The sequence below is a fragment of the Mercenaria mercenaria genome, chromosome 8, assembly GCF_021730395.1.
Source record: "Mercenaria mercenaria strain notata chromosome 8, MADL_Memer_1, whole genome shotgun sequence".
Classification (NCBI taxonomy): Eukaryota; Metazoa; Mollusca; class Bivalvia; order Venerida; family Veneridae; genus Mercenaria; species Mercenaria mercenaria.
In genome coordinates, this window is record NC_069368.1 from 23,453,594 (window position 1) to 23,471,999 (window position 18,406).

At 35.1% G+C, this 18,406-nt stretch overlaps 1 protein-coding gene across 1 annotated transcript in view; it reads right to left on the bottom strand.

Moving 5' to 3' along the window:
- The window catches only part of LOC123565460 (uncharacterized), a 57,288-nt gene that overhangs the window by 28,852 nt on the left and 10,030 nt on the right, over positions 1-18,406 (bottom strand). The window contains exons 2-5 of the mRNA XM_053549537.1: positions 12,962-13,046; positions 11,711-11,762; positions 2,350-2,408; positions 743-825 (exon numbers count right to left, since the gene is read on the bottom strand). Coding sequence (XP_053405512.1) covers positions 743-825; positions 2,350-2,408; positions 11,711-11,762; positions 12,962-13,040 — 273 coding nt within the window. The 5' untranslated portion in view covers positions 13,041-13,046. The remainder of the gene's footprint in view (positions 1-742; positions 826-2,349; positions 2,409-11,710; positions 11,763-12,961; positions 13,047-18,406) is intronic.

Genomic DNA, 18,406 nt, shown 5'->3' on the forward strand with positions numbered 1-18,406 from the left:
CTTTTTTCTTTCATTTTACTAAAATGTAATCCAAAATTTTGTTTTAGAATAAGCCATAAATAGAGCTGTCCATAAGACAGCACGCTCGACTTTTCTCAGTGCTTGACTCTGAATTTGAGCTTTGCCAGTAAAAAAAATTCCAAGTTAAAAAGGGACATAACTCTGTCAAAAATAAAATCAGAGGTATGGGAATTGTGTCTCCTGGTGTAGACTTTGATAGTAAATAACTAATCTGAGTTTCTAGTCAAAAGATTTCATAGTAACAGAGATATTTGACTTTATCAAAAATTCTAACATAAAATTCTAAGTCAAAAAGGGGCATAATTCTGCTCAAATTCAAAGCAGAGTTATGGGGATTGTTTCTCCTGGTGTAAACTTTGATGGTTAATAAGTATTTTAAGTTTCAAGTCAATAGCTTTGATAGTAACAGAGAGATTTGACTTTATCAAAAACTTTAACCAAAAATTCTAGGTTAAAAAGGGGCATTATAAAATTCTGTCAAAATTCAAATCAGAGTTATGGGGATTGCTTCTCCTGGCGTACACTATTATAGCAAATAACTATTTTAAGTTTCAAGTCAATAGCTTTGATAGTAACAGAGATATTTGACTTTTAAAGTTTATCAAAAACTTTAACCAACGGCGACGCCGACACCAGGGCGAATGCAATAGCTCTACTTTTTCTTCGAAAAGTCGAGCTAAAAATGATTACCCAATAAATGCCATGTATGAAACTACCATACCTGGGTGACAGATTCTGTAAGTTTCCACTGCTTTATTCTTGCAAATCCATGCTGAGGTCCAAGCTCCCAGGGTCCAAAATTAGCTATATAAACAAACAAGAGCTGTCCGTAAGACAGCGCGCTCGACTTTTCTCAGTGCTTGACTCTGAATTAGAGCTTCGCCAGTAAAAAAAATTCTAAGTTAAAAAGTGACATAACTCTGTCAAAATTCAAACCAGAGTTATGGGAATTGTGTCTCCTGGTGTAGACTTTGATAGTAAGTAACTATTTTGAGTTTCAAGTCAAAAGCTTTAACAGTAACAGATATATTTGACTTTTAACAAAAAATTCTAAGTTAAAAAGGGGCATAATTCTGTCAAAATTCAAATCAGAGTTATGGATATTGTTTCTCCTGGTGAAGACTTTGATGGTAAATAAGTATTTTAAGTTTCAAGTCAAAAGCTTTGATAGTAACAGAGATATTTGACTTTATCAAAAACTTTAACCAAAATTCTAAATTAAAAAAGGGCATAATTCTGTCAAAATTCAAACCAGAGTTATGGGCATTGTGTCTCTTGGTGCAGACTTTGATTGTATATCACTATTTTGAGTTTCAAGTCAAAAGCTTTTTGATAGTAACAGAGATATTTGACTTTATCAAAAAATTTTTAAAGAATTCTAAGTTAAAAAGGGGCACAATTCTGTCAAAATTCAAATCAGAGTTATGGGGATTGTTTCTTCTGGTGTAGACTTTGATGGTTAATAAGTATTTTAAGCTTCAAGTCAATAGCTTTGATAGTAACAGAGATATTTGACTTTATCAAAAACTTAAACCAAAAATTCTTAGTTAAAAAGGCGCATAATTCTGTCAAAATTCAAATCAGAGTTATGGGGATTGTTTCTCCTGGTGTAAACTTTGATAGTAAATAACTATTTTAATAATAATTATATGAGATTCATACAGCTTGCTTTTTGTTATAGGGGAGTAAAATTCCCGATGTAAATTTTATTAAGGAAAAACTGCTTGATTTGAAAAACATTTTTCTAGGGGAGAATGCCTGTAAACATTCCCTGCTATATACAGAGGTGGGAAAAGAAACCTTGAGCAAAGAAGACGTTAATTTTGGTAAGGAGACCACAAACAAACTTTAAAGTAAAATGAGCCGTGCCATGGGAAAACCAACATAATGGCTTTGCAACCAGCATGCTGTTCGCTTTCAAAGCCTATTGCTATTAGAGAAACTGTTAGCGAACAGCATGGATCCTGACCAGTCTGCGCATCCGCGCAGGCTGGTCTGGATCCATGCTGGTCGCAAAGCCACTCTGTTGGTTTTCTCATGGCGTGGCTCAAATGATCATCACACACATAACATGAAGTCGAAAAAAGATGTTAAATTCAACAGAAACAAATGCAATATAGACTAGCTATTGTCATTTTGTCATTACTGTACAAATACTGAACGGAACCCAGCAAAACTCATTTATATTACAACCCCTACACATACAATATATAAACTGTTCAGTAGAACTGCTGCATATTGCATGTAAAGTTAATAATAAGATAAGAAGGTATAGGGATGCAATGAAAATATTGGATCATACACACTGGACATAAAAGCAAAACTTACGGAAAACAATTGGAATTCCACCTCTTATGGCTTTCTTCCCATCAAGCACTGCTTTTTCACTGAAAACACATGGAAAAGCATACTGTTATCATACAAAATAATGTTAGGCAAAGTCACATCAATATCAGAGGACTAAAATCTGTTCTTGATAGGTTCAAAAACAAACTTGTCTAATAAGAAAACTGAGAAAAACTGAGAGCTGTTTGCAAAACATTTTTGTAAGTCTAAGGCCACAATAAAAAAAAGTCTGTTTGCTGTCTCCTGGGTCTACTTTTTAAAGTTGGGAAGGTAGATAGTCAATTTTTTTTTTTTTTTTTTTTTTGGTGGAGGGATTATACTTTTGCCAGTACATTATACATATCATTTCTTATGTAGAATATTTCTTCTGTAAAAATAAGACAAATCTGTGTATGTTGTATAAAAGAATGTAAATGAATAATACATTTTAAACTTTCTTACTTATTATTTTGCTTACTTGAAATATATGTGGCCTCTGTCATATCCCAACTTAAAACAAGAGGACCATGAAGGCCCTGTATCACTCACCTGACCTAAAGATCATCAAAACTAACATTCTGACCAAGTTTCATTAAGATATGGTCTTAAATGTGGCCTATAGTGTTAACTTGTTTTTCCTTTAATTTGACCTAGTGACCTAGTTCTTTGCCACACATGATCCAGATTCGAACTTGACCTAAAGATCATCAAGATTAACACTGACCAAGTTCATGAAGATACCGTCATAAATGTGGTTTCTAAATTGTTCACAAGCTTTACTTTTGATTTGACCTGGTGACCTAGTTTTTGACCCCACCTGACCCATGTTCATAAATGTGGTCTCTAGAGTGTTCACTAGATTTTCCTTTGATTTGACCTGGAGACTTACTTTGTGACCCCACATGACCCAGATTCCATCTTGGTCGAAAGGTCATCAAGATTAAGATTCTGACGAAGTTTTGTGAAAATACAGTCATACAAGCTTTACCTTTGATTTGACCTGGTGACCTAGTTTTTAACCCCACATGACCAAGATTCAAACCTGACATAGAAGTCATCAGGACAAACATTCTGATCAATTCCCATGAGTTTAAAACGTATTGTTAACAAGCTTTACCTTTGATTTGACCTGGTGACCTAGTTTTTAATCCCATCTGACCCAGATTGAAACTTGACGTAAAGATCTCCAAGATTAACATTCTGAACAAGTTTCATTAAGATATGGTCATAAATGTGGCCTCTAGAGTGTTTAGTTTTTCCTTTGATTTGACCTTGTGACCTGGTTTTTGACCCCACATGACCCAGATTCGAATTTGATCTTAAGATCTCCAAGATTAACATTCTGACCAAGCTTCATTAAGATATGGCCATAAGTGTTGCCTCTAGAGTGTTAACAAGCTTTTCCTTTGATTTGACCCGGTGACCTAGTTACTGACCCCACCTGACCCAGATTTAAACTTGAAGATTAACATCTTGACAAAATTTCATTAAGATATGATCAAACTGTGGCTTATCCCTTTACCCCATATAGATACAACAGTATTGATTATTGGTAACCAATACACTCAATAGCATTATCTGTACATTATCTCCATAAAGGTTATTGGAGAAAAATGCAAAATTTATAACTGTGTTACTCAGATCAAAATTAGTCTATGAATACTTATTTTATAACCATTTAGTATCCAACATAATTCATTTTTTTAATTAAATTTTCTTTCTGATGGTATATTTTTCATATTTTTGTGATAAATATCTTTTTAAAACAGAAAGCTACAAACCTAAGACCATAGAAAATTATTTTAATTTAGCTGTTTTCAGCATGTGATACCACAGAAAAGCAATATTTTTACTGTTACAGATGGACAATCTTATTAATTGAAGGTAAAAAAAAGTCTAAAAAGGATTATATTAAGTAATTTTCAAAATAAACAAACTCAGCTAATCAGTCATTAAAATCTACACTTGGATCAAACATACAGAACTTCATAGGTCACAGATCATAAAATTAATTAATTACATAATGTTTTGATAATTAAGATGCATTGATCAAAGACTTTGTTGGTCCATGTAGTCAAAAATGATGCAAACAACACCCTAATTGCTTTGTTTTGACAGCTGTGCCCAATAAACACACTTCCTATGTGCAGGTCAATCAAGTGATTTATAGATTTTAAGGATCATGTTAACACCACCGAGACCACCCCTCGTGTAAATTTTAACTTTGGAAATCATACCCAACAGACCCGTAATATTTGGGATCCGACAAAATCCCCTCTAACAAAACCCCCTTTGCTCATTTTGCACAGGGGACAAAACCCCCTTCATCTTTTTTACAAGGACAAAACTTGCTTCACTGAATTATACAAGGACAAACCCCACACCCCTCCCCTCACGTTTTTACTAGGCGGACAAAACCCCCTTTGCATTTTTTTACAAGGAGGCCAAAACCCCCTTCATCCAATTTAGTTTAATGAACAGTTCAATAAGAAAAACAAGATAAAAATTCTGACCAATTTTCATGAAGATCCATTGAAAAATATGGTCTCTAGAGAGGTAACAAGGTTTTTCTATTATTTGACCTATTGACCTAGTTTTCGAAGGTACGTGACCCTGTTTTGAACTTTACTTAGATATCATCAAGGTGAACATTCTCACTAATTTTCATGAAGATCTCATGAAAAATATGGCCTCTAGAGCAGTCACAAGGTTTTTCTAGTTTTATACCTACTGGCCTAGTTTTTGACCGCATGTGACCCGGTTTCGAAATTGACCTAGATATCATCAAGGTGAACATTCAGATCAATTTTCATGGAGATCCATTGAAAAATATGGCCTCTAGAGAGGTCAAAAGATTTTAATAATTTTAGACCTACTGACCTAGTTTTTATCGCACGTGACCCAGTTTCAAATTTTACCTAGATATCATCAAGATGAACATTCAGACCAACTTTCATACAGATCCCATGAAAAGTATCACCTCTAGAGAGGTCATAAGGTTTTTTTTATTATTTGACCTACTGACCTAGTTTTTTAAGGCACGTGACCCAGTTTCAAACCTGACCTAGATATCATCAAGGTGAACATTCTGACCAATTTTCATGAAGATCCATTCACAAGTATGGCCTCTAAAGAGGTCACAAGGTTTTTCTATTTTTAGACCTACTGACCTAGTTTTTGACCACAGTTGACCCACTTTCGAACTTGACCTAGATATCATCAAGATGAACATTCAGACCAACTTTCATACAGATCCCATGAAAAATATGGCCTCTAGAGAGGTCACAAGGTTTTTTTATTATATGACCTACCTATCTAGTTTTTGAAGGCACGTGACCCCCTTTCGAACTTGACCTAGATATCATCAAGATGAACATTCTGACCAGTTTTCATGAAGATCTCATGAAATATATGGCCTCTAGAGAGGTCACAAGGTTTTTCTATTTTTAGATCTACTGACCTAGTTTTTGACCGCATGTGACCCAGTTTCAAACCTGACCTAGATATCATCAAGATGAACACTCAGACTCATTTTCATACAGATCCCATGAAAAATATGACCTTTAGAGAGGTCACAAGGTTTTTCTATTATTTGGCCTACAGACCTAGTTTTTGAAGGCACGTGACCCAGTTTCGAACTTGACCTAGATATCATCAAGGTGATCATTCTGACCAATTTTCATGAAGATCTTGTGAAATATATGGCCTCTAGAGAGGTCACAAGGTTTTTCTATTTTTAGACCTACTGACCTAGTTTTTGATGCAGTGACCCAGTTTCGAACTTGACCTAGATATCATCAAGGGTGACATTCTGACCAATTTCATGAAGATCTTGTGAAATTATGGCCTCTAGAGGGTCACAAGCAAAGAAGTTTTGAGCAGGACCATCGCACGACCGGACTGATGATTGACCAACTTTCATAAAGATCCATGAAAAATGTGACCTCTAGAGTGGTCACAAGCAAAAGTTTACGGACGCACGCACGGACGGACGACGGACGACGGACACCGCGCGATCACAAAAGCTCACCTTGTCACTTTGTGACAGGTGAGCTAAAAAAGAAACAATTAAGAGATCTTAAAAGGTCAACTGATTACAGAATTTTATCAGTTTTTTCAAAAACTGTTATAATTATGCAGTAATTTTGGCAATATTCATTTTTCAGTCTGATTAATTTTAGTTAATGTTTAGGAACAAACTGTGGTAATTGTATATAAAAGAATAAGTACATCAATTATCCATATTATACACTCAAATTTTAATCATCTTCAAGACACCATTCCATTCACATTCAATTGATGTACGTAATTACAGATACATAATTAATAGACGATATTGTCACACATTGATTTATTTTTCTGTGTTTGTCTTTTGTTATCTAAAATTAATTAAATTAATGAAATGATAAAAGTGTATTATTTGCCCTTTTGATACTAGCTAGGATGAAGGGGGTTTTGTCCTCCAAGTAAAAAACGCGAAAGGGGTTTTGTCCTCTTTCCAAAAAACGCTTAGGGCTTTTTGTCCTCCGTGTAAAGTTCAGTAAAGGGGGTTTTGTACTCCTTGTAAAAAAAGATGTAGGAGGTTTTGTCTGCCTATGCAAAAATGAGCGAAGGGGTTTTGTCCGCAGGGGATTTTGCCCTGCACTCGTAATATTCATAAAATATATATACAGAATTGTTCAGAAGGGGTAGAAAATACATTTTTTTATGATTTTCGTTATGTGACCTTTTTTTATTACAGTTGTTTTCTACTCAAACTACAGACTGTTAATACATCTTTATGATGAAATCCTGAAAACAACAGAGTCAACACGTGGTAAAAAATTCAGTGTATTTATTTCGAATGTCCAAGTTTGAATGATACATAAAAAACAATATATTACAATTTTAACAAAAATGGGGAATTAGATTTTTATTTAATACACCATATTTGATATTAATAAAAGTGGGGAAATTAGCTGATATTCTCACTTTAATTAAGAAATGGGAAAATTAGCTGATATTCTTGCTTTAAGTAAGAGGTACATTATTAACACAAACATTAATAACAATCTTACCACAATAACAACTATTTTTAGAAACTTAAAATATAATTGTAGGACATTTGCCCCCCAGGACATTTGCCCCCCAATGAAAAAATGTATTACCGGACATTTGCCCCCCAGTTGAAATGGCAGATAGGACATTTGCCCCCCACTTCTTATTTTTAGAATGGACATTTGCCCCCCCATATTTTTGTCCTATGTGCCAGTAGATATACTGTGTTTTATGTCATTTTATTATCAAATTACTCTAAAAGGCAATTTTCAGTAAAAAAAAACTTATTTTATTGATAAAAATTTGATGAATATGTTAATTACATTCAGGTGTTAAGGTAAATAATAGCCTATTATTGAGTTATAAAAGTGCTCAAACAGTGTTATAATTTTTTAATTTGTGCAATGTTTTTAACACTCAAACTTGTTAATTTGGCAATTATCTACTAGAAATATGTAAGAAACAAAGACAATGTTATCTACAATATGATAATTATCTTCTACCAAGTTCCTGAAAAATCACTAGGGGACAAAAATATTGGGGGGGGGGGGGGGGGGGGGCAAATGTCCATTTCAGAAATAAGCACTGGGGGGCAAATGTCCTATCTACCATTTCAACTGAGGGGCAAATGTCCAGCAGTCCACTTTCTCATTGGGGGGCAAATGTCCTGGGGGGCAAATGTCCGGATCCCATAATTAACATCAATATTGGCTATAATTGGCATATTTTACAAAAGTTATTATTTCTTAATTTCAAGTCATGTCATATTTCAACAATAGGAAAAATAAGCAAAGTCTTAAATTAAATCATATAATAAGTATATACCTGAAAATGACAGAGTCAACATGTGTTTTAAAATCCAGTGTATTTATTTCGAATGTCCAAGTTTGAATGATACTTGGACATTGGAGACTGGAGTTTTTATTGGGCTCTGTCAAACCAAGTATAAACATTATTTTCTGAAGAATTGGTTACAAGGAAATATTAGGGTAGCTTCCTGTATAAAACAAAGACAATTCTTGTTAAAGAATTAGTAGACTATTTTTATAAAGGCCTAGGTAAAAGAGATAAGCTGATTTTGTAGCAAGATTTCTACTTTGCTTAAGTCTAAGTTGTTGAGATGGAAGAAGCTTAACTTAAGATGCTAATGGCAAAGCCATTAAGCAAACACCTTGTTAGGTGTCAGACTATTCAAATTGTAAAGCTTTATTTATCAAATTGTTAAAACTATATCCACAAGATAAAATTTAACAAAATGGATATTATTGCAAAAAGAGAATTATTATTTTTTATCTACATCACTATGATTTTTGAACAGATGAATTTACAATTTAAAAATATTTGTATTTAGAGAAAAATTTGTCACTAAAAAAATGTAAAAAAATGATATTTACTTTCCATGAAAGATAATCTTGCAAAACAGCGGCATTTTGTCTTTGAGCTGTACATTGTCAAATCTATTTGGTAGAAACAAACTTGCATTTTTAAAGCAATCCTATTGTTTGTTTAGGTAATATTAAAGTACCCAAAATAAAATTGATTAACTGATTTTCTTTCAAATGAGGGCATATATTGCAAAGCATGACTTATTTTTCATTGTATTAACAGTCACTATATTTAACAATGTATTGTTTTAAAGTTTACAAAAATAGATTATAATATTTAAAAGTTGACTAAAACTAAACAAGAATCTAAAAAGTACAAAGCATAAATCTTGATAGTAGTTTGCTACAGGCAGCTCGATGTACAAGTATTAGAGCTTGTCATAAAAGCTGATAATTTACTCGGGCTGATGACAATAAATTTTTTCATCATGACTATTGAAAATAAATTTGTCAAGAAAATATGGATCTTTATAATACTTATCATGTAAAGGAATACGCGTTAGCTTCAGCAACACGCATTTTGTTTATGACGCATGCATTTCAATTGTCCACAATCTATTTTGTAGAACATATCAAACTTCTTTTTCAAACATATTTTTTCTCTAAATTTGTTTCTGTTGTGTTTCTTACATATTTACATAGGTAACTCCAGGAAATGAAAATTGATTAACTGATATCTTTTTTTAAATATTGCAGTTTTTGGTCATTTTTGACAGCTCTACTTTTTCTTTCATTTTTGCAACTTCTCTATTTTTTTAAAATGTCCATTGTTTGTAACATGAACCTGGAGAAATATGTTAGTCACACAATAATCATAAAAGTAATGACAAAATACTTTTGAAAAAGAAGCTCTACAAAATAGAACATGAACAGTCAAAGTACATGTGATAAAGTACATGTGGTACAGGACAGCCCGTTAGCTCAGTAGGTAGAGCTTGGTCTACGGATCGCGGGGTGGAGTTCGATTCTGGCGGCTTATGTCTCCTGACTATTGATAACACATTGTGTCTGAAATCATGGTCTCACCTTGATCAGTGGGAAGTCGCAGTTACTTGCGGAACAGTTTGTACTGTACAGAATCAGGAACACTGTTAGTTAACTGCCACCGTTACATGACTGAAATCTGTTGAAACGATGTTAAACCAAAACAACAACTGTGATATAGACAAAATATGTTGTCAATAAAATGATTTGAAGTTCTTCTATTTAGACACTTTGGTATATGTATATGATAACTAAGGCATATGTGGCGTAAAAAACTAAAACAAAAATTCACCAGTGGGGTGGTTTCAAAAGACTTGACACAAACATTTATGGTTGTTATGGTAACCACACCTTTTATTTCAGTGTAACACTGACCTTAACTCCAACCTAATGTCTCACTTTTACATAATGTAATCTGCCATAATTGAATGATATAATGCAAACAATAACATGTTTTTGGGTCACCTGTGTACTTTTCCATTCATTAATAGCCCCTTATTATATATAAAGTAAATGTGATTTTCAAAAAAAGCCACCTGCATGAATTTAAAGTGAAAATTACCAATAAATTTCAATTATAACCGCAAGATTTTCTGAAATTGATCTTAATATTATTAACAGTTTAAATTTTCCAAATATTCTTTTGTGGCAGGATTTTCCCTAGCCCCAAAAAATGTGGTAAATTTACCACTTTTCGAGGTTCATGTCCCCCTTTTCTTAGCAAAGTGGGGCACGAGTTTTCCCCAAAAAACAATTTTCCAAATTAATTAAAAGTTAATTTCAATCAATTTAAACTATTAAAAGCCCAAAAGAGTATCAAAGTATTCAAGCAAATCCAAACATGTCCCCCAAAATAGTCTCTTTTTTCCAGAAAAATAAATTTTGGGGGGACATGATGTCCCTCAAAATAAATTTCCTAGGGAAAACCCTGTTTGTGGGCTTCATTGCCGATATATTTTATTGGTATTTTGCATTTAAACTATTAGTGTAGTAAAGTGTGTTAAAATGAGTATCTACTGGGTAAAGTATAGATGTGTTAAAATAAGTATCTATTGGATAATGTATAAATATGTTAAAATGAGTATCTATGGGTTAAAGGGTTAAAGAGTGTTAACTAGCTTTTCCTTTGTTTTGACCTGGTGACCTAGTTTTTGAACCCACCTACCCAGATTTGAACTTCACCTAAAGATCATCAAGATTAACATTCTGACCAAGTTTCATGAAGATAGTCATAAATGTGGCCTCTAGAGTGTTCACAAGCTTTTCCTTTAATTTGACCTTATGACCTAGTTTTTGACCTCAGATGACCAAATATCTAACTCGTCCAAGATTTTATTGAGGGTAACATTCTGACCAAGTTTCATTAAGATTTGGCCAAAACTGTGACCTCTAGAGTGTTCCGAGTCAAACTGTTGAAAACGATGAACGAACAAGGGATGGACAACAGACAGACGACGGACACAGGGCAATCACAAAAGCTCTCCTTGACCACTTAGTGCTCAGTTGAGCTAAAAAAAATTGACCAGCATTTTAAGCAATAGGTGGGGAGACAGCAAACAAACATATTTTTGATTTTGGCCTAAAGGTCACTTCTACTTAACAAATGACTGACTGATAGACAGATTGGCAGGCAGACCCACTAACCACCCAACCAGCATGATATTACAGATATTGACCCCTTTTTTCTTCAAAAGGAGGCAGGAGTTGAAGGCAGATAAAAAATCTCTTTTCTCTCCAAAATTGCTGTTGACAGAGACCAGTCTAACCATCAGCATCTGACTGGTTCTGGGTTCACTTTTGAATTTGACCAATAGCAAGGTTGCATTCTGAGACTAGTCTCCAAACTCATTTTTGTAACCTTAGATTTGTGATCTAAAAGCTCATTTTTCTTAAAGTGGGATCTAGTCTGAAAATATACCTCTTTAGTATACAATAGTAAACTTTCATCAATAGCTTACCTGCAAAATAAGATTTCTTCTCCTTTGTTTTTCCATGATGTTACTGTGGCACCTGATGAAAAAAAAATCAATTTGTTATAACTAAAAGTGTCTGAAATTCTATCCTTAATACAACAATCATCTAAATATAAACTAGAAATACATTCTGCATGCCAAATGGCAAAATGCCGAGCCCGCCAGCACCTTTGGCCTCTAAGTGTGACCTTGACCTTTGACCTAGGGACTTGGTTCTGGCGCATGACACTCCGTCTCATAATGGTAAACATTCATGCCTAGTTACATCAAAATCCGACCAAGCATGAAGAAGAAATGCTCCAGACAAACTTCAATTTGACCTTTGACATCCAACTGTGACCTTGACCTTTGAGGTAGGAACATGGGGTTTGCACATGACACTCTTTCTCATTGAGGTAAACATTCATGATAAATATAAACAAGATTGGTCCATGCATGTCATGCAGTTAGGTTTGGGACAAAATCAGACAGATGGAAGTCCGGTTTAAACGGGAAAGCCATTTCTTTTGTTATTTTCTTTTGTTTGAATAGGGGGCCCTGGCCCTTTAATCTATTGTTAACGGATTGAAGCTGTTATTCTCTTTTGTTCTCTTTACTGTTTGAAGGCCCTCTCTTTCATTGCAGTTGTCCGCACTGAGACAAGGACGGACAGACGGACAGACGCACACATGCACACACACTGACCCGCCAAAAGTAATGACTATATCAAGTCCACCGCAAGCGGACTAAACAAAAACTATATAAAAACTAGACCCAATCATCAAATTTTACACATTAGAAAAATATTGCCCTGAACATGCAGAAATACCATAAACAGGTAAGGTAGCCGATCAAATCCGCTAATATAGATTTGTTTCTGCATTCCACTGGACTTCATATACCAGTAACCATCGTTCAACCAAATACTTTGTCGTTAATTTCCACTATGGTTTTATCAGGAACTGACATCATTACTAAGATCAGTGACTGTTATCCTTGGTCAGTATTGTTGGAATGATTCCGAAATAATATAATTATATTAGTCACATACAATTCTTGGACAGAAGCACCGCAGACCATGAATTTCACTAGCACATACTTAGTACTGTTTAAAAATTTAACTCATCTTATATATTTAAAATTACTTGAAATGTTCTGAAAATGAAGGTTGCCCCATACCTCTCCCTTGTTTTGAAAAAATTAGCTGATACTATTTTAGCCTAGGGCTAATATTTCCTAATTTTATATCAAACTTACCGTTTAAGTTGACTGTGCACTCTGAGCCATCGCTTCCTTTAAGTGTCACTTCCTCTCTACCACTGTTGCCATAAGACATCACAAACTATTTAAATATTAAACACATTCTATAATTATTTTTTGTTTTTACTTCAGTTTTATGACTACATTTGTATCTCTTTTTCCACATTAAAAATTCCATACAGAGTATATAGTGAGTGTTCAGTTTTAGAGTCTTTTGTCATATAAACGATAGTGTCTACTTGTAGCAGTGGGTGCAATGCCAGTCTGACTGTTATATCATGCTGTAGACACATGACAAACATACAGAGTAACAAACTGAGCTACAACAACTTAGTATCATTTTATCAACAAAATGTCACTCAATGTTTTCTCAAAGTCAGGGGCAATAATTCCTACACGACAGAATGAATCTGGACATCAAACCCCAGGTGCACAACTGCGCATGCTGACCAACATTCCTGTAAACTTTGGTGACTCTAGGTCAAATACTTTTGGAGCTACACACGACACAACATTAAAACAAGAGGGCAAAGATGGCCCTAGGTCGCTCACCTAAGAAACACATCATAACAGTGTAAAACATGTTTGACCTAGTGATATCATGGAAACAAATATTCTGACCAATTTTCATTAAGATTGGACCAAAAAATTGGTCTCTTGTGATAAAACAAGCATTTTCTTAGATTATGATATGACCTAGTTTTTGACCCTAGATGACCCGTGTTCAAACACGACCTAGATTTTATCAAGGCAATCATTCTGACCAAAATTCATGAAGATCAATTGAAAAATACAGGCTCTATCACATACACAAGTTTTTTCTTTGATTTGACCAAGTGACCTGGTTTTTGACCCATTTTCGAACTCGGCCTAGATTTCATCAAGGTAATCATTCTGACCAAAATTCATGAAGATCAATTGAAAAATACCGCCTCTATCGCATACACAAGGTTTTCTTTGATTTGACCTAGTGACCTAGTTTTTGACCCGAGATGACCCATTTTCGAACTCGGCCTAGATTTCATCAAGGCAATCACTCTGACCAAATTTCATGAAGATCAATTGAAAACTACATTCTCTATTGCATACACAATGTTTTTCTTCGATTTGACCTAGTGACCTAGTTTTTGACCCCAGATGACCCATTTTCGAACTCTGCCTAGATTTCATCAAGGTTATCATTCTGACCAATATTCATGAAGAATAATTGAAAAATACAGCCTCTATTGCATACACAAGGTTTTTCTTTGATTTGACCTAGTGTCCTAGTTTTTGACCCGAGATGACCCATTTTCGAACTCGGCCTAGATTTCATCAAGGCAATCATTCTGACCAATATTCATGAAGATCAATTGAAAAATACAGCCTCTATCGCATACACAAGGTTTTTCTTTGATTTGACCTAGTGACCTAGTTTTTGACCCGAGATGACACATTTTCGAACTCGGCTTAGATTTCATCAAGGTTATCATTCTGACCAATACTCATGAAGATTAGTTGAAAAATACAGCCTCAATCGCATACACAAGGTTTTTCTTCGATTTGACCTAGTGACCTAGTTTTTGACCCGAGATGACCAATTTTCAAACTCGGCCTAGATTTCATCAAGGTTATCATTCTGACCAATATTCATGAAGATTAATTGAAAAATACAGCCTCTATCGCATACACAAGCTAAATGTTGACAGACAGACGACAGACGACGGATGCCGGACATCGAGCGATCAGAAAAACTCACCTGAGCATTGCTCAGGTGAGCTAATGACCAATTTGTAACTAAGTCAGAGGCCATAACTCCTGCATGACTGAATGAATCCGGATGCAAAACCCCAGGTGCACAACTGCACATGTTGACCAACATTCCTGTAAACTTGGTGACACTAGGTCAAATACTTTTGGAGCTACGTGCGACACAACATTAAAATGACCAATTTTTTGGTGGCTCTAGGTCAAATACTTTTGGAGCTACGAGCGACACAACAATAAAATGACAAATTTTTTACTAAGTCAGGAGCCAGAACTCCTACATGACTGAATTAATCCGGACGCGAAACCCCAGGTGCACAACTACACATGCTGACCAACACTCCTGTAAAGTTTTGTGACTCTAGGTCAAACACTTTTGGAGCTACACACGACACAACATTAAAATGACCAATTTTCAACTAAGTCAGGGGCCATAACCCCTACACAACTGAATGAATCCGGACACACAACTACACATGCTGACCAACATTCCTGTAAACTTTGGTGGCTCTAGGTCAAATACTTTTGGAGCTACGCGCGACACAACATTAAAATGACCAATTTTTTACTAAGTCAGAGGCCAGAACTCTACATGACTGAATTAATGTGGATGTGAAACCCCTGGTGCACAACTACACATGCTGACCAACACTCCTGTAAAGTTTTGTGACTCTACGTAAAATACTTTTGGAGCTAGGCGCGACACAACACTAAAATGCCCAATTTTTACAAAGTCAGGGGCCATAACCCCTACACGACTGAATGAATCCGAACGCACAACTACATATGCTGACCAACATTCCTGTAAAGCGTTGTGACTCTACATCAAATACTTTTCGAGCTAGCTGCGACACAACATTCTCGGAAGGACAGACGGACGGACAAGGGCAAATCTATACGCCCCCTCCAAATGGGGGCATAACAAGAGCTGTCCGTAAGACAGCCAAGCTCGACTATTCGAAATATTGTCACAGAAGCAGGAAATTATTACCCAAAATGTTAAATATCAAAAGAGTTTTAAGTTGGAAAGGGGATATAATTTGACCCAAATGCATATCAGAGTTATGGGACTAGATGCTATCAACTAGTTTTATAACCCCGAAGAAACATGTCGACGCCCCAGAATTAGAAGGGCGTAAGTGGAAAATCATAGTTTTCGGCAAAATGAAAAAACTGTCTATGACAGATACGCCCTTCTAATTCTAAGGGCGTAAGTGGACTTTTCTGGTACAACAATTAAGTGCAGATATGCCCTTCTATTACTGGGATTCTGAAAAACATTTCACTTACGCCCTTTTATTATTGGTGAATTTGGTCAACACAGCAGTTTGTGACAAATTTTTTTTTTTACAGAATTATGCCCCTTGGTGTGTAGTTTCAAAAAATGTATGATTCATAAAAGGGCGTAACTAACACTTACGCCCTTCTTATTCTGGGGCGTCGATGTGAAGTTTCAATTCAATATCTGCATTAGTCTTGCGGATAGCAACTTGCATGTGAAACTTTAACCAGAATTTTCTAAGACAAAAGGGGGCATAATTTGCTCAAAATACTTGTTAAGAGTTATGGAACTTGACCCAGTGAGGTTGGTAATTGACCTAGAAAAAGAATAAATAAGTTTCAAAGCTATATGCCTTTTGGTAATAGCTGTATGTAATTGCACGCAAAACTTTAACCAGGATTTTCTAAGTCCAAAAGGGGGCATAATTTGCCCAAAATATATGTCAGAGTTATGGGACTTGATTCTATCAACTACAGTGAAACACCGCTCGCTCGAGGTCGCAAGGGGATGAGCAAAATGCTCGAGTTATCCATGGTTTCGAGCGACCCAAACATTGACCAACATACGAAGAAAATTGAAGTTTGTTTTACCAGTTGTCATCGAGACCATTTGCAGAGGAAACGGTGATGCGTAATAATAACACACTCGTGACATTTTCACAAAAACATATTGCAAACATTATTTATGATAGATCGTAAATGGCACAAGTTAAGAAACAGCTAAGACATTTTATTTTCATGTTGTTTTTTTTGTTTGTTTTTTTTGTTTTTTTTTAAATACTGTAATCGAATTCGCAGTTTTCTTCTCCAAATTAAGATCTCATAATTATTGTCTAAATTTTATGAAAAGGCTATCTTATTTCCTTTATTTGCATGCAAACAACTGTTGATTAAAATATTAAGACCTCATAATTATCTCCTCGATCCCGCAGAAAAAAGTAATAATTAATAACAATTTTGATCAGTAAAATTTTTCTTCCACCTTTCATCAATAATTAATCTCATTATCAGGCCAAATATACCGAAAAACATACATTTAAGATAGTCGGGGAATAGACCATGCAATTCTCACGGCGAGCGAAAATTTTTAATTAACCGATACATTCTGACCGCCGAAGGTGTGAAAAATTTTGACACCTCTGCTCGAGTTTGCCATAAGCAACAAAGAGTAAATTAATACACAGGGACCAGGTGTCATGCTCGAGCGATCGAGTTATCGATGCTCGACCCAGCCATGGTAATTTCACATAGAAAATAGAAGGAAATCGACCGGGACCACATGAATTGCTTGAGCGAGCCCGGGTGCTCGAGTCATCGATGCTCGAGCGAGCGGTGTTTCACTGTAGTTTTATAACCCCGAAGACATATGGTGAAGTTTCAATTTAATATCTGTAGTAGTTTTCGAGATAGTAACTTGCATGTAAAACTTTAACCAGGATTTTCTAAGACAAAAGGGGGCATAATTTGCCCAAAATACATGTCAGAGTTATGGGACTTGACCCAGTGAGGTAGGTAATTGATCTAGAAAAGAAAAAATAAGTTTCAAATCTATATGCCTTTTAGTAATAGCTGTATGTACTTGCACGCAAAACTTCAACCAGAATTTTCTAAGTCCAAAAGGGGGCATAATTTGCCCAAAATATATGTCAGAGTTATGGGACTTGATTCTATCAACTAGTTTTATAACCCCGAAGACACATGGTGAAGTTTCAATTTAATATCTGTAGTAGTTTTGGAGATAGTAACTTGCATGTAAAACTTTAACCAGGATTTTCTTAGTCCAAAAGGGGGCATAATTTGCCCAAAATACATGTCAGAGTTATGGGACTTGACCCAGTGAGGTAGGTAACTGATCTAGAAAAGAAAAAATAAGTTTCAAATCTATATGCCTTTTAGTAATAGCTGTATGTACTTGCACGCAAAACTTTAACCAGAATTTTCTAAGTCCAAAAGGGGGCATAATTTGGCCAAAATACATGTCAGAGTTATGGGACTTGACCCAGTGAGGTAGGTAATTGATCTAGAAAAAGAAAAAATAAGTTTCAAATCTATATGCCTTTTAGTAATAGCTGTATGTACTTGCACGCAAAACTTTAACCAGAATTTTCTAAGTCCAAAAGGGGGCATAATTTGGCCAAAATACATGTCAGAGTTATGGGACTTGGTGCAATCAACTAGTTTTATAACCCCCAAGACACACTTGAAGTTTCAATTCAATATCTGCATTAGTTTTGGAGATAGTAACTTGCATGTAAAACTTTAACCAGAATTTTCTAAGTCCAAAAGGGGGCATAATTTGCTCAAAATACATGTTAGAGTTATGGAACATGACCCAGTGAGGTTGGTAATTGATCTAGAAAAAGAATAAATAAGTTTCAAAGCTATATGTCTTTAAATGATAGCTGTATGTACTTG